This window comes from Prinia subflava, chromosome 2 (assembly GCF_021018805.1).
Source record: "Prinia subflava isolate CZ2003 ecotype Zambia chromosome 2, Cam_Psub_1.2, whole genome shotgun sequence".
Lineage (NCBI taxonomy): Eukaryota > Metazoa > Chordata > Aves > Passeriformes > Cisticolidae > Prinia > Prinia subflava.
Window position 1 is genome coordinate 34611301 of NC_086248.1, and position 27247 is coordinate 34638547.

At 40.1% G+C, this 27247-nt stretch overlaps 2 protein-coding genes across 10 annotated transcripts in view; one reads left to right on the forward strand and one right to left on the reverse strand.

Moving 5' to 3' along the window:
* The first annotated feature begins 274 nt into the window (after positions 1-274).
* MRAP2 (melanocortin 2 receptor accessory protein 2) lies at positions 275-17476 on the forward strand. 6 transcript variants are annotated; one of them, XM_063389578.1, is made up of 8 exons: positions 275-430; positions 1553-1710; positions 5203-5297; positions 5961-6109; positions 8810-8914; positions 9316-9456; positions 11766-11865; positions 16246-17476. In XM_063389578.1, the coding sequence occupies exons 6-8, from the start codon at positions 9339-9341 to the stop codon at positions 16637-16639; spliced, it is 612 nt and encodes a 203-aa protein (XP_063245648.1). In that variant the 5' UTR covers positions 275-430; positions 1553-1710; positions 5203-5297; positions 5961-6109; positions 8810-8914; positions 9316-9338; the 3' UTR covers positions 16640-17476. The 6 variants fall into 6 exon arrangements, with proteins under 6 accessions (XP_063245648.1, XP_063245653.1, XP_063245649.1 ...); XM_063389583.1 differs by having other exon boundaries at positions 1553-1702; XM_063389580.1 differs by having other exon boundaries at positions 280-678.
* A 5890-nt stretch (positions 17477-23366) lies between these two features.
* The window catches only part of CEP162 (centrosomal protein 162), a 42798-nt gene continuing 38917 nt past the window's right edge, over positions 23367-27247 (reverse strand). For all 4 annotated transcript variants that reach the window (XM_063389574.1, XM_063389573.1, XM_063389575.1 and 1 more), the window contains 2 exons: positions 25497-25631; positions 23367-23803 (listed from right to left, as the gene is read on the reverse strand). In XM_063389574.1, coding sequence (XP_063245644.1) covers positions 23585-23803; positions 25497-25631 — 354 coding nt within the window. In that variant the 3' untranslated portion in view covers positions 23367-23584. The remainder of the gene's footprint in view (positions 23804-25496; positions 25632-27247) is intronic.

The window sequence follows — 27247 nt, forward strand, 5'->3', positions numbered from 1 at the left end:
TTTCCCCTCGGGATGTGTGCTCTGCCAGCCGCTGCTCCGCCTGGAGCTCCCCGCCCCTCCACGGCCGCCCGGCCCGGCCCTGCCGGCACCTCCGGCCCCGCGGGGCGCTCCCGCCCGCGCTGCCCATTGGAACGGGAGCGTCACGCTGCCGATCCATGCCGTGATTCATTGGCTGTGCCGGGGAGCGAGCCCGCAGCATCCCGCCCGCTCCGTCCCGTCCCGCCCCGCCCGCAGCATCCCGCCCCGCCCGCTCCTTCCCGCCCCGCCCGCAGCATCCCGCCCGCCCACTCCATCAGACCCGCTCCGTCCTACCGCTCCCGCTCTATCCCGCCCGCAGCGCTGCCTTGCCGGGCCGTTCCGGGGGAGCTGCTCCTTTCGGCCGGGACGAGGCGGCTCTCCGGGCTCTGGCCGGGCGGACGTGCCCGGCGCGGTAAGCGCGGAGAGGGGCCTGAGCTGCGGGCGGGGGTGGGCGAGCGGCCGGGAGAAAAGGACGGCTCTGCCCTGCCCGGCCGTGTCCCTGTCCCTGTCCCTGTCCCTGTCCCTGTCCCTGTCCCTGTCCGTCCCCTGCCGGGGTGGGCGCTCCCGTGGGCAGCCCCCAGCGCCTGGAGTTCAGCCTGCGATTAACAGGTGGCTGAGCAGGTTCGGAACAGGGACCCGGCGGCTCCCGCAAGCCTGAAGGTCTGAAGCGCTCTGCTAATTTTTCCTTCATTTTAAATAATAATAATAATAAAATGCAGGAGGTGGCATTGTTCATTTGGGTAACGTGGAGAACGTCAGCTGGAGAAAAGCTCGTGTCTCCTTTCTGAGTTTGTAATGGAGTGATTCCTTCTGTATTCAAAAGCAGAACAGCTAAAAAGCACGCTGACTACTGAGCATTTGAATGAATTTAATAATTGAACTGAAAATGTTTGAAAAAAATGGCTGGGGGGGGGGAACCCCAAGATAAGTTGTGTGTTTGTTGTGGGGTTTTGGCCTTTTTTCCCTCCTCCAGGTAACATCTCTCTTCCTTTGTGCTTTCAGACTGAAGGGGTGAACATCCCTCCTCCATACAGCCTTAGATTACTTCTCCTGCTCTGTCTTGCTTTCTTCCCTTCCTCCACGTGCTCTTCCCCAGTCTGTTGGTTCTCCTACTTTCCCCATGCCCCTTCCCTTCCTTCTCCCTTTACATTCTCTCTTTTTAACAGTTGTCCTCTCAGCGGTTTCTTCCTCTGGCCTCAGCCTCTCTTGACAGTGACTGGTGTGTAAGTTCGGGTCCCTCTCCTGAGCTGTCTGCCATTCTTTTTTTTTTTGCTGGAAACAATCACCTCAATGACAAGCTCACAAAACTTCCCTCTGAGCAGTCTCCGTTCCCTGACATTTGCCTTTTCCTCCTGTTATATAACTGTGTTTGGCACATAAAGCTGGACAGTGACTGGAAGCAGAGACACCTCAAGTTTGGCACTTCTGTGACAGGCATAGGTTGTAGAGAGATGGGACAGCAGTGGCAGTGCTGCCTCAAACTGCCTCAGCAGGGCTGGTTGGACTCTGTTGGCAAAACCACTTCTATTTCCAGGTGTGTTTCCCAGCCCACTGCTCTGTCTTGGAGTGTCTCCCTGTTTTGGTCTGTTCCTCTCATTGGAGCTTCCTAGAGGCTGTGCACACAGGGGTGCAGATTTACGTAATCACTGTGGAAACAAACAGAAGTTTCAGGCTCTACTTAGAGGTAATCAGGTAATTATCCCCAGTTCTGGTTGTTTTTCTTGTCCATTTGTGGCTTTCTATTCAGGTTCTTAATCAGAGAGTCAAGATAATTTTGACCACAGGAGTAAATGCCTGGAAAAATGCCAGGGGAATGGCAGGTCTCCATTGACTGATGGCAGCCTGGCTCCATTCTTGCCAAAAATAATGAGACATTCTGGGTCTGTCAATCACAACCAAATACATATAAAATAAATCAAGCTATTGCAAGGATTTTTTTAAGGAAGAAAAACCCAGACTATTAAGAGCTGGAGAAAGTAATTTACTGCCTACTCTTTCCCTAGTTGCCTATGTACACTTTGTCATGGAAAAGGAGAAGTACAGATCATACTCTTGCAGCTTATTCAACAAGTTAAATCAAATTTCAAGTATTTGAACCTATAATAGCAGCTATTACTGGCAAAATTATACTACAAATCTTATTACAAATAAGTTAAGGCTTTATTCTGTGTACTCACTGCAATGGTCTGTGGCTGTACTGGTTCAGTGGCTTTTCTTGGCATCTAGTTACTTATTTATAACACAGAGACATGGCAGGGATAAGAATGGGAAAATAGAGATATGTGCTTGTGAGTTGTGTCTGATTTACCTGAGGAGAAATTTGTATTTGAGGCACTACAATAAATTGTTTGCTTCTTATCAGTGCTGGAGGGAAGATTTTGATTTGAAGACCGGGGAAAAAAAATCCCCCTGTTCTTGTGTGAAACAATCCCAGACCAGTTTGTCTTTGGATGAACAGCTCCATTTCAGTGAGTGCTTAAAATCCTCATTGAACTGAAGGCAATATTTCTGCATTATGTTGTAGGATAACAACAGAAATTAAGAAGATATTTGTCATGTAAGTGTGGAAATTTTAAAGAAACTCTCTATAATTTTCTTTCATTAGTTCTTGAGGAAATGTAATATGTGATTCAAATTAAAAAGCTCACGTTATTTTGCATCTGAGAGATTATGACTTCCAGACCCTGTGTAGGTGAAAGCACAAGCTGAAGATTTTTCCACCATAGGACTGTCAGACTCCAGCTGTGAGATACCCAAGTGTGGGAGTAGCTCTGATAAATGGTCTATCATACCTGTTTTGTTTGGGTTTTTTCATCCCTGCCAGGTGGTTTATCTTGCTCTGGCTTCAGCAGAGGCTGGGAACAGAACTATTTCTGCAGGGAGAACACTGAGAAGTGAAGAGGTGCTATGGGAAGTGTGCTGTGGCTGTACTTCAGACCAGATCAACGCTATATGAAGATCAGAGAATTATTATGTAATAGCAGAGAGGAAATTGTCATTGGCTTCCACTTCACTCGTCAACCTCAGCTCTGTGGTGACTTTTTCACTGATGCAAAGCTACAACAGAGCTATGAAATGAGGCCTGAGCACGCTCATCCATTTTCTGGGCTGTGCCAGTCTACAGGCAGCTGCACTGGACCTGGAGGCTGGCACACTGCAGGCTGGTGAGGCTGCCTGGGCAGCAGCAGTGCCCCTGTGGGGCGTGCGGCGTCTCCAGGCACAGGTCACTGACACAAAGGCAGCCCAGGGAATTTTCCCAGGAACAACCACACAAGGGTAGTTCCTTCCTTTAGCCCTGCCCCTCTTACAAATGGCTGGTTTAGGTGGGGTTATTTGAAACACTCCTGGGTGCCTCTGGTCTTGGGTTTGGTTGGGTTTTCTGGCTGCACAGAACCCTTGCAGTATTTCTTCATGACTTGCAGAGTAGTCAGTTGGAATCAATCTAGTCTGGTACCCTTCTGCATTGAAATGATTTCTCAGTGAGGTTTTTTGCTTTTAAATTGAATACCAACTTTTAGTTATAAAAAATGGCAGTGTTTGTTCTGTCCCTTCTGTGGGGACCTTTTTTACTTTTTAATAGGTTCTTACGTGGTAGCACAAATAGGAGGTATTGTAAAAGCAGCTGTTGCAGGTAGGTCCTATTCTGATGGAGCCATTCCAGTCTACCTGCAGTGTGCTGATCAGTAAGAGTGGATAGAGAGAGCTTTCCTTTCTCTCTGCTCAGAAGAAGACGTTGGATTGACAGACTTCAGGGGTAGAAAGGAATTCAGAACATCCCCATGTCAGCACTGAGCTTTCTGTGGGCACAAAGCTAATAAAACTTGCATTACACTTTAATCTTACCTCATTAGTAGATATGCTAGGGCTCTTTCACTTCAGGGTTTTCTACGAGAAATCAGACTGAGAGGTTAAAAAATTGTAGTGAGAAAGGTTAAAATAGGCAATATTATAAATAGCTGAGAAAAAGTCAGCCTTTCCTTCGGGAAGTGTAGAATATATGTATATATATATATACCATAGATATCAGCATTTATGACATTATAGGACTGAAAAAGTCTTGGTACTTTAATGCTTACTGATAGGGCTTCTTCTAGTCTGGTTGGTCTTCAGGGAACTTGGATTTGCAGCTGCCATACCTGTGCATCTAAAAGGAGATTGGCTTTCAGTGGGGAGAGGAAGATAGACTCAGTACTGATTGTGTAATCCTGCCCTAGGTGCACGAAATAAATGGAATTATAGCTAATCTTTATTACTTTTAGGCTCTTAAGACTGTATGTTCTGGCTGTAGTATAAAGCTTTTGGTACGGGAGTTAAGCTAAGCTTCAGTGTGTTTTGGGAGCAAGTCCCAGCAGCTCCCTACTAACAGTTCCATGTCCCTTTACTGTCAGTGCAGGCCTGAAACTTTTTAAGAGAAAGAGGAATGCAGATGTCCTGTGATACCATGTAAGGTATAATTCATCTGCCTTCTCAGACAAGGCTAATGAGTGGGCTTAGGTAGCATTTGCTTTATTTGTTTTTAGAACCATACAGTTCTCAGTGAATTCATAGTATGGTATGATTTCATATTAGTTTCTGCCTTAACTTCCAAGTGACACCTATTGAGTTGGACTGCTAAGTGGGCATTATTATTTGATTATATTGTTATTGACTGTAGGAAAATAGTTGGCAAATCTTTTCAGCCTTTATGAAATTTCACTTTAAAGTCATAATGTCATCACTTTTTAACTAGGTGCAAATAGTAGCTATACAGTTAGCATGCAAATTGTATATAATGGTGGAGTTTGTTGTTGGAGTTTACAATGCAGAGTTATAAGGATAATAAAATGCATGTTATATGATGTGTAATATGGTGATATGAGGCAAAGATGTCTGTAACTGTAACCTCTCATCTTTAGTTCACAGTTTAAGCAGTGACTAAACCAGCCTTTTTCCTTTCCATTGTTATAAACTCCTTTTGTGATGAATCCAACACTATTCTTCTTACTTTAGTGCAACAGCTCAGACATTGCAGTTTGTGAACATCAGTAACAAACATAACCATGGTTAACACTGTACTTTCTTTTCTCTCCAAGAAAAGACCTAGGTATCAGAGCTGGCATTCATGATTGATTTTTAATTATAAAGTCAGTTTTCAGATTCCCTTCATCTCATTTTTATTGCACATTTTCCTCTCTTTTATTGCAGGTGGGATTTGGTATTCCTCTGAAAAGACCACGAATCTGAACTCCAACCCTGCCCACCTAGGGTATTGAGAATTAGCAAGAAACAAGGACCCTTAGGTGAGGTATTTCCTACAGACTTTCCTGTCTGTGCTTGGGAGTGGCACAGCTTGTTCAAAGCCACGTGGTAGGGTTGTACAAAGATGGGGTCTACATTGCTTTTCAGCTGATGCAGTGCAGCAGTGTAAATAAGGTTGTGCTTTTTCTTTTTCTTCATTTGTTTTTTTATCTGACTTCACCTCTTAGTATTTGGGATGGAGTAAAAAGGAATGTGGGGGTGGCTGACTCCCTTTTCCTTCATGCAGAATATTGTGCTGGTATGGGAATGCAGATGATGTGGGAACAGCCTGAGTTGTTAACTTCTCACAGCCAACAACTTCTGGGTTAACTGTACTGCCTAGCTGGAGATGATGCACCAAGGTGTAGTGTTAAGCTTTCTCAGGCTGGGACTTCTCACAGTTTGAAATGATCTTTTTCCCCCTTTCTGGGTCTTGGGGGCTTCAGAGTTTGCAAGGGGACAGTGGTTTGTTAATTTGTTCTTCTGAAAACCATTGAGTGCTTAAATTCTGTGTCACTGAGCAGAATAGAAGTATGTGTAAAACAGCTGTAGTTTGTGACTGAAAATTCACCGAGCTCCTTGTGCCTACCAAACTGGTAGTTTCTCTTGCTCCAGAAACAAACAGTGCATCCACAATCCACATGGTTTTCTTTTTGTGCATGCAGGTCAGCTTTGGAGGCAATTGTTGCTGGTTTCAAGGACAGTTTCAGACATACACAAAACCAGATATGCCTTTGTGGTCTCAGTGGTGGTGTAAGCCATGAAGTTTTGTTGCTGATGGGGTGTGTGTTCAGTTTTGCTTTCATTTTGAAAGGTAAGTGGCTGAGAGCCTCATGCAATGTATCAGTGATGTCCAGACTGGAGAAAATAGTCCAGCTGCACAGTGTTTGCTGCTGCTGCTGTTCTAGGGCATGGGTTTTATGCAAACATAGCCCAACAGCCAGACTAGCTTCTCAGGTGCTGTCAGGCCACCTGAGACCTCACCAACTTTCACACAGGTTACAAATGAGTTCTCATAAAGGTATAATTCAACTCCAAGAGTTGCAGTTGGCTCTCCATGGGGAACATCTGGTTACATTTATCTGCAGAGAGAAACCCAGTGCTCCAGAAGAAAGCCCTGAGCCCTTGCCCTTTTTAGTTTTCAGGATACCTGCCTGCCTAAATTTCTGGTTGGCAGCACTGAACAGAGTCCTGCTTTGGGGTTTGTTGAATAATCAAAGTGAAGCTTTTTGTTCTTGACTTACTTACTCCTGGAAGAAGAGAGCTGGAGTGAGGAAAGCCTGTCTGCATCCATACACACCAAAATCAATAGAGGAGCTTTCATGTTTGCCTCAAAAGACTCCTGTGCCTTTCAGAAAATACCTCAGCAAAGACAATTAGAAGAGGTCCCTGTGAAGCTTCAGAGCTGTGGGATGAATCACGGCTCTCCGTGTCTGACAGAAAGAGTGTTTGAGAGCATCTCCTGGAGGAATTCCTTCTTGGAAGCGCTTGCCTCTTACCTGAATCCCTGCATGACCTGCTGCAGCCAGGCAAATGCACCTGACAGGCTGCTACTGTGCCAGCTCAGCCTGCTTTGCTCTTCCTCAGGAGGTGCAAGGTCTAAATAGTCACTTCTTTCACTGTGCTGGTCCTTGTACCCCCATGCTAGACTGGCTTTTTAAGTAGAATAAAAGTTTTCGTATGCTTGAGGCTGAGTTTTTGGAGATATCTGGACAGACAAAGCTTACAAGTGAGCTGAATGTTGGTTTGGAACAGTGCTTATTCTACTGGTTGATTTAGAAGCATGTTTATATGCCCTTCAAAGCACAGATTAGCCAGAGAGATGGTGACTCAGCTTTTCATTAGCACCTCTCCCTCTGATAGCGGCTTGTCTACAGTGAAAGCAAGTCTCCACACGGCATGCATGCAGCCAGTGGTGAAAGGCTGGGGCTGCTAATCCTAACTTAATGCTGTACTGGGACAGATCCTTGTGTCCTGGGAGTGGCTATCCTCCCCATAAATCATAGATGATAAATGGACACTAGTGACTAGATTGGGAGAGAGCTCTGCACGTGGCCCAATGAATCCCATCAGCATTGAGGTGGGAAGAAACACTTGAGAGGGAAGAAAAATTTTCAGATTGTTCCTATACTCTATTCTGAAGTTTTCTACGAGGGGATTTCAGCTCTTTTTGCAATGCTAAAAGGAGGGAGGTGATAATGGCTGTTAGTGATGCTACGTGAGGAATATTTAAATGAAAGGCTTATCTGGAAAGTTATAAAAAAGAAAAACAGCCTTTAAACAGGACTGATCAATGTTGTCAAGAGACATGTCATCAACAAAGCATTGAGGAGAAGGGGGAAAGTTGGTGGGAACCCTGTGTGGTACCATGTAGCCTCTTGGAGCATCACCACAAAACGAAACACAGAGTCTTGTAATAAATGACTGACAGAGCTGAGATGGGAGCAAATTAGGACAGGGATCCTAGGGTTTTCTCTGTGCCACTTCCTTCTCCCAGAGGCAGCAGTTGCTTAATTAACTAAGACTAAAATAAGAAAATATGTCTAAAGCCTAATCAGACATTCTCTCTTTGAGAAAATGGAAAAGCCAAGGAGGAACTTCACTGCCAACACAGGCACTTTTAGTTGGACTTAGCTCTTTCTCTCTCTCCATTCTGAACGGGTTGGAATACAAGATGGGAAACATCCTCAGCCATGAACTGGGTTGTCCACAATATCCATGTTTTCTTCCTTCTCCTCTGTGTTTCAGGCCATTTATTCATGCTGGAGGCTTTCTGAATGGCTAAGGGGAGGGTGAGGCTAATGTGATGAGGCATATCCTGATCCAAGAACGGGGTTGGTCACTTCTCTCCCCAGACCATCCCTTCACCTTTCCTGCTGTCAGGTTGCTCATTCTGAAAACTAAATTGGTTTGGGTTCAGAAATAGATCCATTTATTGTTTCAAAAGATTTATATCTTGCCAGTCAAGTTTTTTGGTATGTGTTAAGTGTGAAGTGTACTTTTTCAGGCATACTACTTATTTAAAATTGCTTTGAGGCATCATTTCCAGCATTTGGTCATGGTAAAATATCTGCAGAAAGAATTATTTTACAAAATTGAGATGCTGTTCATATTCCCTGAGTGAAAGTGTTTATTTTGTGGCTGATTTTTTGTTCTTTATGTATGTCCCTCCTAGCACTTGAAGCCTTAGTCAATCCTGATGGGTTTTAATTGAATCCAAACTTACCCAAAGCTCAGCTTGCTTTCACAAAAAATAGTTTGTAATATGTTTCAATTTGGATTTCCTGACTCCAGCTACTGCAGCAGATGTTTGTTGCAAAGATATGCTTTCTTTTGGTGTGCATAATACTGTCACGTATTCTGAAAAAAATTACTCTGCAAAATGCAAGGCTCTAGTACAGAATGGTGGTAATGACAGAGATACCTATCAAGATAATTTCATGATGCTCAGTGTTGCTTTGCAGTTTTTGTTAATCTCTGAGGGAAATCACTCCCTTTTATTTTCCTTTTGTAGTGGCATTTTGAGCCCGTTTATCGGCATAGAGAAATTTAGGTTGGAAGGGACCCCTGGTGGTCATCTGGTCCAATCTCCTGCTCAAAGCATGTTCGACTAGATCAGGTAAATTTTTCCTTATATCTAATATAAATTTCCCATTTTCCAATTTTTGTCCATTGCTTCTTGTTCTCTTACTGTGCACCTCTGAGAAGAGCCTGGCAGCAGCACCTCTGCAGCCTCTAAGCATAGACAGCACTGAGGTCTCCCTGCAGCTGTCTCTTCTCCAAGCTGGACAAACCCTAAGGCTCTCATGCCTCCTGTGCTTCAGCTCCCTAAACATCTTGGTTGCCTTTCACTGGGCCCCAGTGTCTGTGTCTGTAATTAGGGGATGGGAGAGCCTTGTCTGATGAGGCAGTGGCTGCTCTTGGGAACAGTGATGAGGAAGTGATCCAATAGATGGGAAAGAACAAAACCCCAAACGCTGTGCTAGGTGTAGCCTCCATTAACGCATTTCATACCCACAGGTCTGTGTTTGCTGAGGTGCACCATGTCTGCCCTGAGGCTGATCTCTAACAGGACCTCCCAGTCCAACTCTGATTACACCTGGGACTACGAGTACTATGAGTATGGCCCGGTGTCATTTGAAGGCCTGAAGGCTCATAAGTGTAAGTTCAGTAGAGACATCACTGCAGCTGAGCTTCCTGTCCACCTGTTCCTCACTTGTGACTGAATATTGTACCAAAACATTTCTCTCCTAATTCTTAGGCTTCTCTGCAATCTATTTATTAGATTATCATTATTGTTTATTATTTTGTATCCTTTTGTTGACTTCTTCTTGTGCATGAGAGAACCATGCAATTATTTGCTGTGGTAGAAATTTGTCAATACTGAGGAATATCTGACTGTTGGGAAAAATTAACAACAACAAATACAGATACACTGCTGCTTTTGGTGACTATTTGTTAAGATTGCTTTGTTTTGGTACTGTTTGTTTGTATTTGTTTGTATTAATGGTAAAAAAGGCAGTGGTGGTGGGGAGCCTTACCTGCATTCCCTGTGTTTAGTTTTCCTGATGGAAAATAAATGTGAGTTTTTTAAAAGGTTGAAAATAAGAGAAGAATTTTCTCCTTCTGAACAAACTTGCCATTGGTACTTTCTTCATAGGAGGAGTGTGCCAAATTCAGTTTTCTGTTAATACTGCTTTACATAAGAAGCAAAAAATGGAGGATAGGTATCAGAAAGATGAAAAATGTGGATTGGAATTGGGAGAAAACGTAACTAGGACAAGCTAGTACAGCTGGACCAACATTTTTCTCAAAACTAGACAATGATGATCTTTCCTTTTAGAGGAGATGATTGTGAGGACCAAACAATAAAAGAGGGGGGAAAAAAGTAAAAGCAACTGACTGAATTACCTGATGGATCTTGCAAGCACTTTGCCAAAGAGAAAAAAAAATCCTGTTTTTTTGTTTCTGAGCTAGATACACTGTGAAAGAGTTTGATCTCCGGATTTTAAAGTTTTGGGGAAGGATCCCTATCCAGTACTGGAGCTCTGGTCCAGGATGGATTACATACTTTCTGTCTCATTTGTCACAATGAGCATTCCGACTGGGAAAACGTAATGTCTGCACTGGCAAACAGCAGCCCAGAAAGGCTGATCTCCCTTGCCTCTACACAGCCAGACGGTTTTGGGGAGGCTCTGCAAGGGACAGAAGAAACTTGTTGAAATTACTAACACTTCTGAAAAAAAAATAGAGTAGAATTTACTTTTTTTTTCCCCCCAAAAAAAGTCTGGTGATTACTGTCTGTATTTTTACAAATGATAGGTACTTGAAAAATATGGGCTAACTTTCATCATGTTTTTAATTTATCTTCCATTCTTCCACTTAATCAGAGGTTAAACCTGATTACAGAGGGTACTCGTTGCAAAGATCAGCTGAAATGTTATGTACACATCTTCTTTTCAGCTTGGTGTCTCAAAGAGCGTGATGGGACAAAAAGGTATAAACGACAGCTGCCTCTGGGTTGCAAAGGCACAGCTGCAAATCAGGTCTTGGGTTGCCATGCTGAGCGTGGCAGCTGAGCTTCCCTGTCTGGCTGTGCTGTTCACAGGGCAGAAAGTCCTGGACAGCTCTTAGAGAATGGGACAGAAGTAACAACTGCTTTTCAGGTGGAGCTTGATGAAAGATGTCATTAGGAGTACTTGAGTCAGTGATCGAGGAAGTCCCTTCTGGTTATGGTGGATTTTCTTTAGTTTTTGTTTGTTTCCCAATGACTGCTATATTTGGGTATTGCATTGGTGTTTTCATATTGATTGTGGTTTGACTTTTTTGTCCAAATCTGTTGTGCTCCTCTGACATTCTGCTGCAGTTTTCTGTACTTAAGTTGGAGACCCAAACTGAAAATGTTTGAGTTTATTGGCTATTGGCATTTATTGAAGTAGCAAATAGTTTTATCTGTGGTTCTGTTTCTTGCAGAACCCTCTGTCTTGCCACTATAAGGTCTTCCTAAGCATATTTTGTCAAAGAAATCCATTTAAATCCACAAACTTAATGGTCTGGGCAGAAATAACTTAAAATAGCAGAATTTCAGTTCTACAGAGACAGAGGATTTTGAGGAAGATCAAATAATCCTCTGTTCCTAGGTCTAACACAGAAGTTCCAAAGCAATGCTTGGAAATGGGCCTGGTATCACATAGGGAGCTCCTCTTATTTTACTAACCAAGAGAATTGTCTTCCCTCTGTTATCTAGTGTCTGGTTTGTCTAGATATCTGTAAATTTGGTCTCGAACTGGGATTTTCAATGGCAGCTTTCTGTTTAAAAATAAAGATAAATTTGTTTATCCCTTCTCTTTGTCACCCAGAAATAAGCTGGAAATTGTTTTGGGTTTGCACTCACGCTGCCTGCGGCAACCAACTTTTTGCAAGTGCAAGTAAAATATTGATCATCTTGTTTCCTCTTTTTATTTCACCAGATTCCATTGTGATTGGATTTTGGGTTGGTCTTGCAGTTTTTGTCATCTTCATGTTTTTTGTCCTGACCCTGCTGACGAAGACAGGAGCACCACATCAAGAGTGAGTCTGAAAATGGGAAAAACAAATCCAGCCTGCTAAGTGGCACACCTGGGCTCCTGCAGCCCCCAAACAAGCAGTGACTGTGTGACATTACACTGTTCTATTCTACTCTGGTCCTATGAAACACTGCAGTCTGTCTCCATTTCAAGTAATTTTAGCATTTTCATTCTAAATGCATGTTTTGGGTAGGCTGCCAAACAGGTGCCTTTAGATTACTGTTTTGCAAACAGGTGGGATGGTTCTAAGTAGGCTTAAGTTTTCATGGAGTGATACTGTCAATATCAACAGAGTAGATACAAATAAAATGCAGTGCAGAGGCTGAATTAAGGAAGCTGTAGCCTGGCTGGTTTCCAAATGTTTGTGTGTTCAAACATATGGACACATACTACCCATACTACCCAGATATGGGTAGTATTTCCAAAATCTTTCCTCGGCCCCTGAGATCTGAGAGTGTCTTAGCTTCTGCTGAGAAATTGCAATAGATGTTGAAGTAGAGATAAGCTTGACACTTCCTTTAAGCTAGGGTCCCTTGAAAAGTCCTCTATTTTTTATTCTTTCTGGCTGATAAATATGTGCAGACCATGCCTTGCCTCAGTGGTTTATCTGCATTTGCACAGGATGCAGGCTGTCAGTGTCCCTTCCTCTGAGAAAGTTTGAAACTACATCTCTTCTCAGGCTTGTGTGCCATAAAGTGGAGATGAAAAGCCTCTCTGGAGCGTGAGATTGCTTGCAGGCAGGTAGCAATGATGAGAAGCTGATTGTAAAAGGTGCTTATCACTTCCTAAAGCAGCCTGTCTCTGCCTCCCAGAGCCCCTTTGCTATTTAATCACATGTAAACTCTGGAACTCCGTGCAATGGCACATCTCGAGAGACAGGGCCACATTAGAGAGGGGAGATGTATGTCCTGAGCCTCCTCTGTGCTCCTAATGCTCCTGTGAGAAGACAATAGAGGCAGAAGAATCCAGCTTACCAGAACTGACGTGCTGGTATTTTTGCTTCCCCTACAGACTGTTATGAACTAGCCAGATATTGTCCTCAAATAGATTTAAAATCCCTGTAATTGTTGGTGTGCTGTTTCTTTTTCACAAAGGTCTCATTTATTAGCTGAGCATGAGTCTGGATCTCATGTGGATAACCTGAGGGGGAAAAAATGATGAAGTCAGAAATACATATATAGAGAGAATTTAATACAGATATTTGTCAAAATATTTTACACTTGTAAAAATTTACTTTCAGGTACCAGAGACCTACTTGATACCTCCTACTTTTTTTCTGCTTTTTTCATCAATCTTCTCAGAACAGTGTCCTAGAGAGTTTGTGAAATGTCCACCTTTGTTCAACTTCTTTATCCAGATAATGTGATCAGAATTCAGACTGGCCCTTATCTTCATCATTAGGCTTGAGACTTCCAGAAATTCCTTCTGTTCTATACCTTAATATAATTTTTCTTCAGTTGCTAGAGTGAGACCAGTTATTCCTTTCTGTATTTGTTATAGATCTCTTTGCAGCTTTGGGAGCTGTGTGCCTGAGTGCTTGCCCACTTGCTATGTATGCTGAGTTGGCCCCTTTAACAAATTTGAGCACTGTTTTTTCAACATTTGGTAATGAAACGTGCACGGTACTGAACATGGATCCTCTGGGAATGCACTAAGGGCAGTGAATACAGTTTTGTTCTCTTATTTTTGATACCTGTATATAAAAACTGGAGAACAGCTACCTGTAAAACCAGAGTAGACTGGTTTTAGTTTGCCTGCATCTTCTATTTTTATACCTGACTGGGCTCTTCATGACTCAGTGTTTCTTTAGTGGGCTGCCTTGAGCCCTCCTTTAGAAATAGATGTTAATAGGATTCCTAGGTCCTGGGAGAAAGCCAGCTTGATGGATGAAGTCTCTGACTTCAGTAAGGCTATTTGGCTGTTCTTTAAGGTACCATTAATGTGAGAGATCAAGTGTGTCTGGGCTCAGATGGATGGATCCAAAGTAGAATACTCTGCGGTTTTTTTTTTCCTTAGTATCATGCTTTTCTTGGCTCAATATAAGAGGACATGATACAATGTACTTTTCAAAATTACACAAGATGTTCAGAATTAGGTACATTCTCAGACCAGAATGGACAGGATATGGATGGGGACTGGCAGAAATTTAACCAGTTATGGAAATTGTCTGTTGCATTTTTCCTTTGTTAGCTTGCATGTATAAGTATGTGTGGAACATTAGCTTATGCAACTGAAAAATAAATTTGTTGGCAATATCTGAATTTCCAAAAAATGCTCTCATTCATCACTCAGGAGAGGAAAGTATGCCATATTTGTTTCTGGATTTGAAAATGTCCTTAAGAGCACATTTGTGCAACAAATGCAAAAGATCAGCATGCAACTTATCTGTACAAAATATTGGTTGATGTAATCTTAAAGCAGTAAATGTTAGATAACTGATTTTTTTTAAGAAATCAGTTGATCTGGGTTAAGTAAATGTGATTTTTGAGGCTGCTTTTCTTGAGTATTCTGAAAAGATATCTGCTGAGGAATTCTTGCAGATTGTAATGAGCAAGACTATCCAAGTTTCTAGTCTAGTTTTTAAAAAAATGTAATAAAATTCCTCTCCAAAATACAAAGATGGTGTTTGTGAATTTCAAAATCCATAAATATCTCTGTGTATTAGATCATGTGTTCCCTGCTCATGAACACAGGTTTATCATGTATCCTCAACATTCTGGGTCATTGCAAAATTTATTTGCATCTTCTGTTCTTCCATTAAGATTAGGTTGTCATTGCCAGTCTTGTGTGCCCCTCTGCATGGTCAGCCTCTGCTGCTTCATAGTTCACTGGATTATGAAGCACTTTCCACACCTATGAAGTAATTCTACTCCTGTAATGGATCTTAAACTTTCTTTTGGAGTCACGTCTTCCTGGGCTTACAGTGCTTGTCCTTTCTGTGCTTATTTGCCACATCTATTGCCTGTGCCACAACACTACCTAGAAACTGTTGGGAGAGATTTGCCAAATTATATATGAAACTTAAACTCAGTGTGGTGCTTTCTACTGCATTATAAATACATAAATGTCAGTTGTCAGTTCAGAATTATTCCAGGCTGTTTGCCCCCTCCTGTGTATACAGTAGATTATTACTTAGTTACTGGTCAGTCTTACATCAATTTAGATGTTATTCTTCTGCCTGATTCACCTTGAAATGCAGAGTGAGCCAACACAGTTTTGACAAACTAGAGAACTGCTCTCATTTCTAGGCTAGTAGAAGCGATTTTGAGAGGACAGACTTCCCCCATCATGTAATGGAAGTAAATTAGCTTTTGAGGAGTAGGGATCTTTAACTGTGATTGAAAGACTAATGGTAGGTATCCTGGGAACTTGAAAATTTTAGTGGGTAGATTTCTGAAGGTGTCATCTGAGGCTTTCAAAAGCTTGTAGGCACTTATCTCCTACTGGAGGCTTGAGGAAATTAAATTACATCAAAAACTCTTCAGTGCTGGGTGGACCTTTAGGTGTCCAATTACCTGACCCCAGTGTCATTTGCAACATCTTCAGATGTAAACAGTGTGATTTATTAGTTCTTAGCAAAATTCATTTTCTGAGAACGTGTTTCATTGGTCATTCTCTGAATAGCTCCACTGCCTTCCAAATGCAAATAACTTGCATTTTGTGACGATAGCACATAAATTCAGCCTGACAAAGAATGAATCTATAAGACTGTTATCTCACTTAAGATTTTATCACCTCCAGCTTCAAATGGCTCCTGCATAAATAAGTCCATGCAGATTGGTGCTGGTTTGAAAAAAGATTTATAGAGAAAACTACCAAAAGCCCTGTTAAACTATCCTTCCTGGGCTGCCTGGATTGTTAAGACTGCCAGTGTTTAAAGCAGCCTTTAGTTCCAGCTCTCCTAATCTGGAAATCTGAATGTCACTGATTGAAGTCAGCAGAAAAGATGGTTTGATGTCAGGACAAACAAGGACTCAATGCCCTTAGTGAGAGCAGAGCTGCCTGTGCCCTAGAAACATTTTGTCCATCAAGGAATTTTCTGAAACTGTTCTTATGAGCCATTTAAAACAATTGTTACTACTTGAAATCAACAGTGTTTATAAACTCATTCAGCGAGGTGATTATTATAATATATTGTTTACTAGAAGTGCCATTTAAGAGTGCTGGCATTAATTTATTCCCATGGAATATTATCATGACAAATGAAGACTTAAAATTGTTTCAGCAGAAAATAATACATAGTGCTGGCTTTCCAAGTCTGTGGTAGATAAACTGTAGGGTTTCCTTTTCTCCTGATTATAAGGGTTGCTGAAACCAAACTTGTTGCTAAGAACTCAAATAGTTCTACTTTTGTGTTTACTGTATTTTTCTTTTTCCTCTATAGCAGTGCAGAACTTTCTGAAAAAAGATTTCGTATGAACAGCTTTGTGGCGGATTTTGGAAGACCTTTGGAATCTGATAGGGTCTTTTCTCACCAAATGGCTGAAGAATCTCAGTCGCTTTTCCATTTCTGCATTAATGAAGTGGACCATATGAACAAAGAAAAAGAGAGTCAGAAAGGTCCAAGTCTGGAGAGTAATACCCACTTCCAGGAGGTTCCCAAAAGCAGTGGAATGTTTGAGGAAGACCCACGTTGTCTTACAAAATTTAACATTCCTAACTTTGTGAACACTGAGCAGAACTCTTCATTAGGTGAGGATGATCTTCTCATCTCAGAGCCACCAATCATTTTAGAAAACAAACTGGTTATGCAATCTTCCCATCGGATCCTTGATTAAAAAAAATCTTTTATTTTAAGGTAAACATTCCCATTATTGTCCAATCTGAAGCCTTTCTGAGCCTCCTGCTCTTTTGACAGAAGGTATTTCCGACCTGTGCTTTTTATTGTATGTAAGACTGGCCATACTGACAGAACTCAGTTTAGACAAGAAGTAAGACACTGAGTACTTTATTCTGATGCCTTCTGTGGTCTAAAACTTCTGCTCAGTATTATTTTTGCTTTTTGATTTTTTTGTTTGTTTCTTGTATTGATCTTCATTTTTAAACAACTACTTATGACCAGCTTCTGAAGGATAATAATTTACAAGGACTGTGAAGACTGGAGCCTGGCATTGGAGGTCTGTGAAAATTCATTGGCCAAGAAAAGTGTAAATCTCAAAGAAGATGGAAGAAATGAATAAACAGCCCCTAGGGAGGTTCTGTAGTTTCTGCTACTCCCAATAAGGATGTGTGAAGCTGAGCAGCACAATAAATATCTGCTTGGGACTAACTTAAGTTTCTGATCCTTAACTGCTTTAATTTAAAAAGCTTCCAGAGGGAGTAGTTGCAAATTAAATTGTTTGGTTACAGTGTTTACAAAATGCTATCACCACCTGCTGCTGAGTAAAAGCAAATAGGTACCTGTAATTATACTTCAGAATGACACCTCAGCAGCTGCCCCGTGATGACATGGAATTAGTATTCTACACACAAACACAGACTGTGATTTGACTCTTTTTTTTTTTCCTGTTAATTGCTGATGTGAGCTTCTGTTCAGTAATTACAGGATTCAGTGGCTAAATCACAGGAAATAAGAAAAAGAGTTTTCTTTTGCCAATAAAGTTACTACATGCAAATGGTGGATGTTAAGCTGGTGTTATCTGTTGCTAATAGGCTGAACTGTCCTATGTGTTTTGCCTTTATAACAGGTTATTTTTTAAATCACTGGCCAGTGAAGTATACTAGCAGGCTCTGAGTTGAGAGGACCAACTCCAAAAGTTGTGCTTGCTCCATTTTGTACTCAGTTGGGACAGGGTTGCAAACCCAGCTGTTATCCCAGCGCAAGCTTTGGTAAGGATTTGAATAGGTACCATTTCAACCTTTATTTTTGAGACATGGAATTAAGTTCTGAACCTTTGAGAGTACTTAAAATTGTATTTCAGCTTTCTTCAAAAGATGGCAACTAATGACTGACTAGTTTTAGAGCAAGCATGTAAGATGCAGTGGTACCAGATTCAAAACCTTTGCTGGATTTCAAGTATGCTCTGCAGGAAGTTCTTAACTGAGATGAAAAGAGTGGATTCCAGACACTGTGCCTAATCGGATTTTCTTGAAATTAATGTGCTTTGTATCCAACACAGCTGTGTTGGAGGTTAGAGACCTGCTGATACATTCTTCAGCCACTTAAAAGCTGATTATTTCATCCCTTCTTCACCTTACAAATAGGAAAAAGAGTGAATGAATTGAGCATTTAAAGAATACAAATTGTGTAGGAAGAGTGCAGGAAATATCATTCATTTTTATGTCCTATGCCCTTATTACACACCACTTACAGATTAATTTCCTGTTTTCAAATGTAATTTTTGCAGGACTTGCTAATGTTTAAAGCAACAGGATTACACTTAAAACAAAGCAGGGGCTATTCAAAACTAGTGGGTTATTGCTGAAAATAGACTGAAATGAACCCTGTTCTGAATGAGCACAGCTGCATGGCTTGCAGTGCATATCTCCAGTAAAATGTTTCAGGTGCAGAAAAGGTCTTTCACAGGAAGTAAATAACTACAAGTATGAAGGCTGAAAGTCCATACTTTCCTTTTCCTAAATTTGGGAAATCTGTCTTTGAATATGGCATCTACTTCCTAGTGAGGCACCTCAGTAACTATTAGCTATCTGATAGCTATCTTTGAAGCTCATTATTGTTCTTGCTAACACATTGTGGGTCTTGTACTAAACAGGGCTTTCATAGCTGATTTCTGGACCAGTGAGCTGCCTTCAGTAATGTTTGAGCTACTGCTTTTATTTTATTTTTTCCTTTGCTGTGCTTGAAAACAGCAATGTTGTTTGAAGGAAGGGCAGATCTATGTGGAATCCATCTCCCTTGCAACTGAGAAATGAAGGGTACTTTTAAGGGATTTAAAACTACATTTCATTTAGGCTGGAAAAAGACCTTCAAGATTATAAAGCCCAACCATTAACTGAACACTGCCAAGTTCCCCTGTAAATCATGTCCCCCTGTGCCACATGGCTTTTTAAAAACCTCTAAGGATGGTAGTGGAAGCAGGGATGGTGACTCCACCGCTTCCCTGGGCAGTCTGTTCCAGTGCTCCACAACCCCTTTGGGGGAAAAAAATCTCAAAAGTTTCAAAACAATGCAGATGAGGTTTTAGAAAAAGAAGATGCTGCTATTTCCTGTAGGCTAGCCTATGCTTTTCTTCTGCTACCTTAAATCTCAGTGGCTTTTCTTTGGGTATATAACTACTAGTTTGGGGAGAAAAAGGAAGCATTTTGTGTATGGATATTGGCAATAATGCCTAGATGAAGGGTACTTAATAAAATGACCCAGAGATGATGCCAACTTAACTTACAACACATTTAAATTACATAGTTAATATCCTTCTGCAGCATGTATTAATCCTGTAAAGCTATTTAAGTGTTTGGTTCCTGCTTCTGTTCTTTCCTGATGATGGTTCTACTTTTTAAATCTTATCTCCCTTCTATATTTAAAGCCCTTCACGCTGCTTTTCTCAGAAAAATAACGTGCCAGTCCCTGCTCTAGAGCTCCTATGCCAATTCAGAGACACTGTGGCAGCAATAGCCTGATTGAGATTTTTGCTCTGCCTCTGCCTTAAAGCAGAGCCCGAAGGCAAACGCAAAAACATTCTGCAGTCTTCAAAAACAGCTAATTTAAGGCTGTCCTTCCTTTCTTTATTTTTTTCCTTTTTAAGAATAACAGATATATTTTGCCTTAGGGGAAAGGGCAATATTTAACCAGTTTAAAAAAATTCATCTTTTTTCAGAAAAACAACTCATTGTTGCACTAGAAACAGAATAGAAAGTGTTCTCATCAATCTTCAAAAGGAGTACTTGGAATTTAATGCTGTTTGAAAATTGAATTTTTGTGAGTTTTCTTAGTGCTTGGCCTCAAGCCTCTCCTGAAAACTCAGTATAAATGCATCACCTGCAGCAGATTTAACAGCAGAGAGACATAGTTTCTCTAAATCAGCTACATATGTTTGTTTGCCTAAAAGTATCTTGTATTCAGTAAGAACTTACTAGGTCAAGTTATTTACGCCAGTGTCCAAAGGCAAATACTTCCAAAATGCTCTTCTGTGTAAACAAGTTTTAGTTGTATATCTTAAAAAAAAAAAAAAAACAAACCAAAAGGCAAACCCCCAAAATCTATAATGTAAAATCAGTAAATGCCTGCTAACATAGAAGAGAAAGAGAATGGTAAAAATGTGATCACCTCTACTACAATCCAGAGCTATAGTCTCTGAGACTGCAAGGTGAAGTAAATCAGGTGTATTTGTCATGAAATTAAATATTTATGCACCCTAGCCCTCGACCTTGAATACTGTAACACTGACATTTTTTCCACTTTTTAGCCTTGGATACTGACAGGTAGCAAGGACAGCAGAGAAGAACCTTCTACCACATGTTCTGCAATGAGGGCAAGAGTTGGAGGCCTGTGCTTTCTTATTTTTGGATGAGAGGTATGTAGTTAGATGTATGAAAGGCTAGTTTTAATTCAGAGATATCATGTGATATCACTCTGATTTTCAAGAGTCAGGGCAGCACTTGATGCATGATACCCCCCCCATTCCCTACGGAAGTGGATTTGCAGATAGTGCCAGTATACTTGTCCTTTTTCCTTATATTTTCCAGAATAGGTTAAATATAGATAGAAGGGATAGAAGGGCAGACTTCAAAATGTATTATGTGCTATCAGATAAAGTCTTCACTCACAATAACCTGTTTGTTACATCAACAATTTTGACATGTACTTCATAGAACTTGAAATGGAACACACTGCTGTCTCTGCCCCAAATGCTGTGATGAAATCCGATCCTTTTCTGCACATTGTGTTTTCCTCTCTTGAAGCAATCTAGGTCACTGAGTCAACTAGCCAGATTCACGTGATTTCTTAGAAGCTTCAAACATGACACTTCAAATTACTATACTGCTGCTTTGCTGTAAACAGATAAAGTCCAGCTAAGCATTAGGCAATAACTTAAAGACATTATGTTTGATTCTTTCAATCAATCCATTATACTGCCTTCTGGAAATGCATGATGAAACAGGATAGCACAAGATGAAAAATATACATGAGGAGTATATAATTATGTAGCTCCTTGAAAGATCACAGTGAAATCCTCAGAGACTCACTAAGACCTTTAGAAGAGAACTTAAAAGTTGCACTTTAGTTCTCTAAAAGGACACCCCAATGCAGCCATTCAAGCCCAAAGAGAGTCTGTTACTGTGTAGAGTGACCACTTCATGGTAAATGCCTAAAAACTGAAGACCATGTTTCAGTGAGTGTACAACTGCATAAATACTTGTAAGAAAACAGTATAAATCATCTGACAGCTTACAGTAATGGTAAATAATATTGTCCCTGCTTAGTAAAACTGACTCAGAGATCCAATTTAATTCCAGCTACGTAAAATACCAGCACCAGCTGAGAACTGACTACAAATTGTAAAGAGTGTTTGAATGAACTGCATGAACATTAGGGCAACTCTCTCTTGATGATTTAAGCATCATACCTGGGAGAGAGTTTCCAGTAACTACAAATCCTTCCTCTAAGATTCCTGTCCTAGGAACCTCCACCCAGGACCTGGCCTCTCTGGGAACACAAGGGCTGCAGTAGTTGAAAAAACGCTTCAGGTCACACACTTTAATATAGTGTTACATATATAGCAAATTGTACAGGAAATAAATTAGTTGAAATGATTCAATTTTTATCCTTTTCATTTGCAAAACAGACCCAAATCAAGAAAATGTATCATATATACACATAGCTGATACTTTATATACAAAGCATTTTTATATTTATGCATTTTATGAATATAGACTAATACTTTGTTGGACAGGGACAAAATAAAAATACTGAAAATATCTGAATATGAAACAATCAAGATTACCATATTAATTGGCAACCGACCATCCTTTTAAAATATATATATATATATATATATATATATACACACACGTGTGTATACAGGCTCATTTTATGTTTGTGTATGTGCCCAAAAGAAAAAACCTTGCACTTAATCACTGTCTATGTCTAAACGGTGTAATTCTTTATACTCTTCTATTTTTTATGCATGCTAGGCCACATACTTGCATAAGAGAAAATGCACATTTACTGCTGGCCCCTGAAGAACATGAGACATGAACACACATGCACAGACCTGAACTGTTTTCTGACTTAAATACTAGGTTCAACCAATACTTCAGGTCCTCAGGGACTTAAGGAGTACATTCTAGCTTTCATCTTCTCTTTGCCCTAAATAAGTATAGTTGATTGAGCTCAATATATGTGCTACGGAATTCTTAAGGACTTGCAGTCACTGAAACTTCAAACTAATAATGGTACTGATTTATTGGGAAGTATTCCTTCCAACCACCAAATTGCTATCATCAACTATTTTGAATTTTCTTTATTTTTACTTGCTGCTTCTTGCTTTTAGCAGCAGGTTTTTTATATATGTTAAGTGTAACAGCCACACTCATCATCCCCCCAATCTCCTTTCTGGTGTAGTGCAGTTACTGTGGCTTCAGAGGTTCCCTGGAGTGATGATTATTCTTTCCTTCTACTGGGTCCATTTCTTTCTTGAAAGAAGAGACCAAAAGTGCAGCAGCCTAAGGTACACATTTGTGCTGCAGCAGGAATTGCTCCTATGTACCTGCTCTACAGCACAGGTGTGTACCTGACAGGGCCTGAAGAGAGGGAAAATGCAACAGCCTCCAACATTCAGTGTGTTACTGGCCATGATGCCTGTCAGCTCAGGAGAAAGTTACCTCTACATTTGGTATTTTGGTCTGGTTTTCATTTTTTTTCCCCTGGCCCCTTTCCTAACTTGCTCAATATTTTAACTCTAAATTTCCCCACCAACACATCCCTGAAGTCTGAGCTTTAGCACATTGTCTTCACATCTGACTGGTCTCTTTGTCTGTCAGGATCACCTACAGAGGTACTTCCTATCAGATCCTGAACAGCCCATTGTAAAAACCTTACCAGTACAACCTTCCCTTTTAAAACAGACACCAATAATTACTCTCACACTGTATTTTCTAGGTTTTTTCCATATCTGCCTTGTAAGAATTCAGCTAGACCCACTCTCTCATCAGTCTTATCAGCATAGTTGGAATTACCTGAAAAGGAAACAACAGCTTGAATTTGCGCACCACCAGGGAATGCCTGCTCTGTTCCAGCCCTCCAGTCATTCACTAAAGTGGAAAGGGGTCTTAAAGATAAGGGAAGAAGTATTATATGAATTGGAGGGAAAGAAGCAAATTGGGAAAAGATGTTGGAAAAAGATGATTTTTCTACCCTATGGAATGAAATACATGAATGCTATACACTAAATATACAAACCAAACAGCTTGCCACTCAATTTTTTTGCAAAGGAATCACTATAAGACAAATTAGAAATCAAAAAATATTCAGGCATGTTCTACAGTCTGTGAAAAAGGAAATTTTTCAATGGTAGTTGAATTTACGGAATAACCTCAATATTCCTATTATTTAAAAAAATATGTAAATTTATTACTAATAAAATAGAAGACATACAGTATCACTAGAGTATTGCTCAATGCAAATTGCCTCTGGGCATGAGAGATTCCAGAGCAGATCAGAATGCAATGCAATTTATACACATTACAATAATGATTTTCAATAACATTTTCTATACATAACATTGAATATTAAAATTCTGCTACTCTACTTAACTACCGCCTAATCATGTTTTCCAATAGCTGTCTGTCACTCTGAGTCCACTGGAATCAGGTGCAGGAATAACAACCCCTTGTTTCTGCAGTTCACGTAACACATCTAGTATTGAATCCAATTCTATTCGAAATTTCTCCAGTTCCTGGTTCTTCTGCAGTGCCAGCCTTCGCCACTTCTCAGCCTCCTGGGTTTGCCTTACTTCAGAAACGTGCTGTGTTAGCTGGGTTGCCTGTAAATTAGAAGAAAGTCTGTGACTTCCTATGCCAATACTCAGCCAGTGCTGCCACTTTGCAAAAATGTGCCACATCATTTTATCTGATCCTCAATATCAAAGCTAAATGCTCACATTGAGTGGAAGCAATTTGTTCTGAATACTACAAAAATCATTCTGATAGCAATGAATTCCTTTAAATATTTGCATTAATGACAGAAGGGTAGAATTGATTATTGACTAATGAGCTCCAGGAGAATTTAACTTATCCTCTCTAAAGCAGCAATTAAATTTTAATATTAAAGACAAAGCTGAGCATACAACATAAAACCCTCTATAAATCGGACTTTTTGAACTGCCACTTAAATGGGGTAATTAAAATAATGCTCTGCAAAACAAACTAAATCTGAATGAGATGTTGTTGCCTACTACTCTGCTTTTAAAAACCATAAGTTCTGTGAATTATCAGAAATTGTCCTGTAGTCACAAAGATGCTGCTACAGATAAAGGTCTGAATAACTTTTAACACGAATCTCTGATATAATCCTATTAAATTGCACAAAATAAGAAGTGTCATAAGATATCAAAATCTCCACACCACAATTAATTCTTTAAATACATTCTTTAAAGAAAGCCTATCACTTAAAGGCCATAATTACCATATTTGCAGTTTGATACTAAAGATAACCTGTTAACTTCATGCTCAGCAATTTCCTTTTTTACACTATGCATTTTGATATAATTCATTTGGGCAACTGTTCAATGCCCCAGTGCTGCTGGTTAAAGGAGAAAAACTAGGACAAAACAAAGCTTAATATATCACAAGGGCAAGAGCACTACAAAAAGATTAAATTATTTAGTACTCATTATGTATACTATTATTTCTTCTAAAAACCCTCCAAAACATTATGAAACATCTTAGTAAATACTATTGGTATTCAGTAGAGCTAGATCACAGAGTAGGCAGCAAACACTTCACAGAAATGGTAAAGACATCCTCACATTACATAAAAGCAAATTAACAGCAAAAAATGAACTGCATTCAGTTACCTTTAGCAGGACAGATTGTGAACAAAAATAATGAAAACAGTGGCAACAGGGTTTGTTTTTAATCAAATGACTTGTTTTAAGCACACGTCTTTTTTGACAGAAAATAAGTATCTGATACAGAAATGTACAAGAAGAAATCTTTCTATGACAAAAAAATCTGTACATTAAAAGTATGTTCCTCGAGATCTTGTTCCAAAATTTAAAATAAAATAAGGTATTTCTATCCTTTCAAAGTAGCTTTTCTGAATAGGGCTGCTAGGACTAGATAATTACAGTTCAGTTGAGGCATATATCATAGCTTCGACTCTGCAACTCAAACTCTTGGCAGTTTTCAGCAGCTCGCTGTCCTTGTGTAACTGAAGAATGAAACAATGATCTTGACTCCAGAGGTCACACTGTCCAAACCTCTGGAACAGCAAGGCCTTCTTAGACCAGGCTGCAAGGAAGTTACACAAGTAATCTTAATTACCACTGCAGGGTCAAGCTGACCAGGCCTGCACCTACATTCACTTGCATTAGCAGGCAAAGACAAAACCATGGCTGTATAAAAGCTACTTCCCTACTGCAGTGTGAGCTAAATAAGCCTGAAGAAACACCACAAAATTACAGTTAAACCAAGAAATTGCTCTTGAGAAGTAAATGCAGTTATGCACTGGTGTACCTTTAGAATTTCATGCTCTCTTTCTGCGTATCTGCTCTCTATATGCTTGATTTTCTTTTCCAGGCTCAAGAAATGTTTCATTTCAGGACTCTGGCTCTCCCTAGCCTCTCTCAGTTCTTCCAACAATTTTGTCACCTACAGTCAAAGAGAATTGATGAAAATTGTTATCATTGTGTTAGGCAGTGTATAAACCAGATTCCTTTAAAAATGTATTTACATTGTTTAATCATTACATTCAAAAGCTGTAGAAAAGAAGACATAGAAGGGAAATTTCCTTTGTTCAAAAGCTTTAACAGGAATTCAGGGACTTATGTTAGGATTTTCCATTTCTAAGAAGTAGCCTGAGGACATGAAAGTCTAGTCCTCTTTGATAAATCAAGTCCTGTTAATAATCTTATGAAGCGATTGTGTCGATTACAAGCCTGCATGTAAGTTTAATAATTACAGGTAAAATCAACTTGACAATTACTTAAAACTGATTTCCTAATCCTCCAGAAATTCAGGGAAGTTTTCTTATAAAGCCCTACTGTTCTATTTTCATTCTTTGCTATTTGATATTCCTTCATTTAACATCTAAAGTAGTTATTGGTCACTCTTCATGTGTGTAAGTAAAGTGCAAACTTTGACATCTTTATCCTTTATGATAGTCCTTAGCTCCCCTTAGCCAATATATTTGAGAGCTGCTAACTCTCTTCAAGCACTCAGCCATCCTTGGCTCTCTGCTGTGAATTCAAGTAGCTGGAAGCATTGTGTGTTCGTAAGATGTTATCACTCTTACTGAGAAGTGACTCTAAGGCAGCATACTATTATTTCCATATTTTAAGGTGGCTTTCTGAAATACAAGGCCTATGTCAGTACATTTTTGCCTGTCCATCACTCCAGCAGCTTTGAACCTGTTCAGACCCATTTGTCAGAGCAGCAAAAGTCTTAATTTCAAAAGGTCTATGCAACTGAGGATCTGCTGCTTGGCTGCTAAGTCACCACATTGAAGGAAAAGGCTGATGTGTGGTCTTAAATATATAATTAAATACAATTAAAAATCATAGTGGAATGATCTCATGAAGCAAAAAAAGCCCCATGAGAAAATGGTCTCTTTTGCCAGCGACAGAACCATGTCAAATAGAAGGCAGTGCTACGTGCAAGCTGTTAAGGAAAAGAAGTACTCAGTTAATGGAAAACATCCATGAGCAGCATTTCTAAGATTAGTATTCAAATAACAGTCTTCCAAGAAGCCCCAGGAAATTTTTTGCCTTTTTGGACCACCATTTTAGACAGAGGGCTCAATCCTATTATCAGTGAGGTGCTTTGCCCTATCACTACTATTTCCATTTGCAGATTTGGTTGTCTTCTTTTCTAAGCAAAACTTATTTAACCATTTAATGCTTAAGATGTATTTTAAAAGCAGCACAGAAGTTGTATTAGAGGGCAAAAACAAGGCTTTATGTAGATATTTCTCTCTGTACTCAGTCTTGCAATGATTTCTTTAACAAAGATACTCCTTTACAATTTCTTAAATACCAGCATGTTGAAGTTGGCCTCTACCATGTGGGTCAGACTGGATGATCACTCTCTCAAACCATCACTGTCAATAATCTGTAAAACTGAAAACAAATCTGAAAATAACATTTCTCTCATTGTACTCTTGCCCTGTTTTTCCAGGAAGAAGTGTTACATATACTGACACCACTGGAATGAAACAAGCTTTGTAAAGAAAGCCGACATCTATATGAACCCAAAGTCTCGGCCTCTAT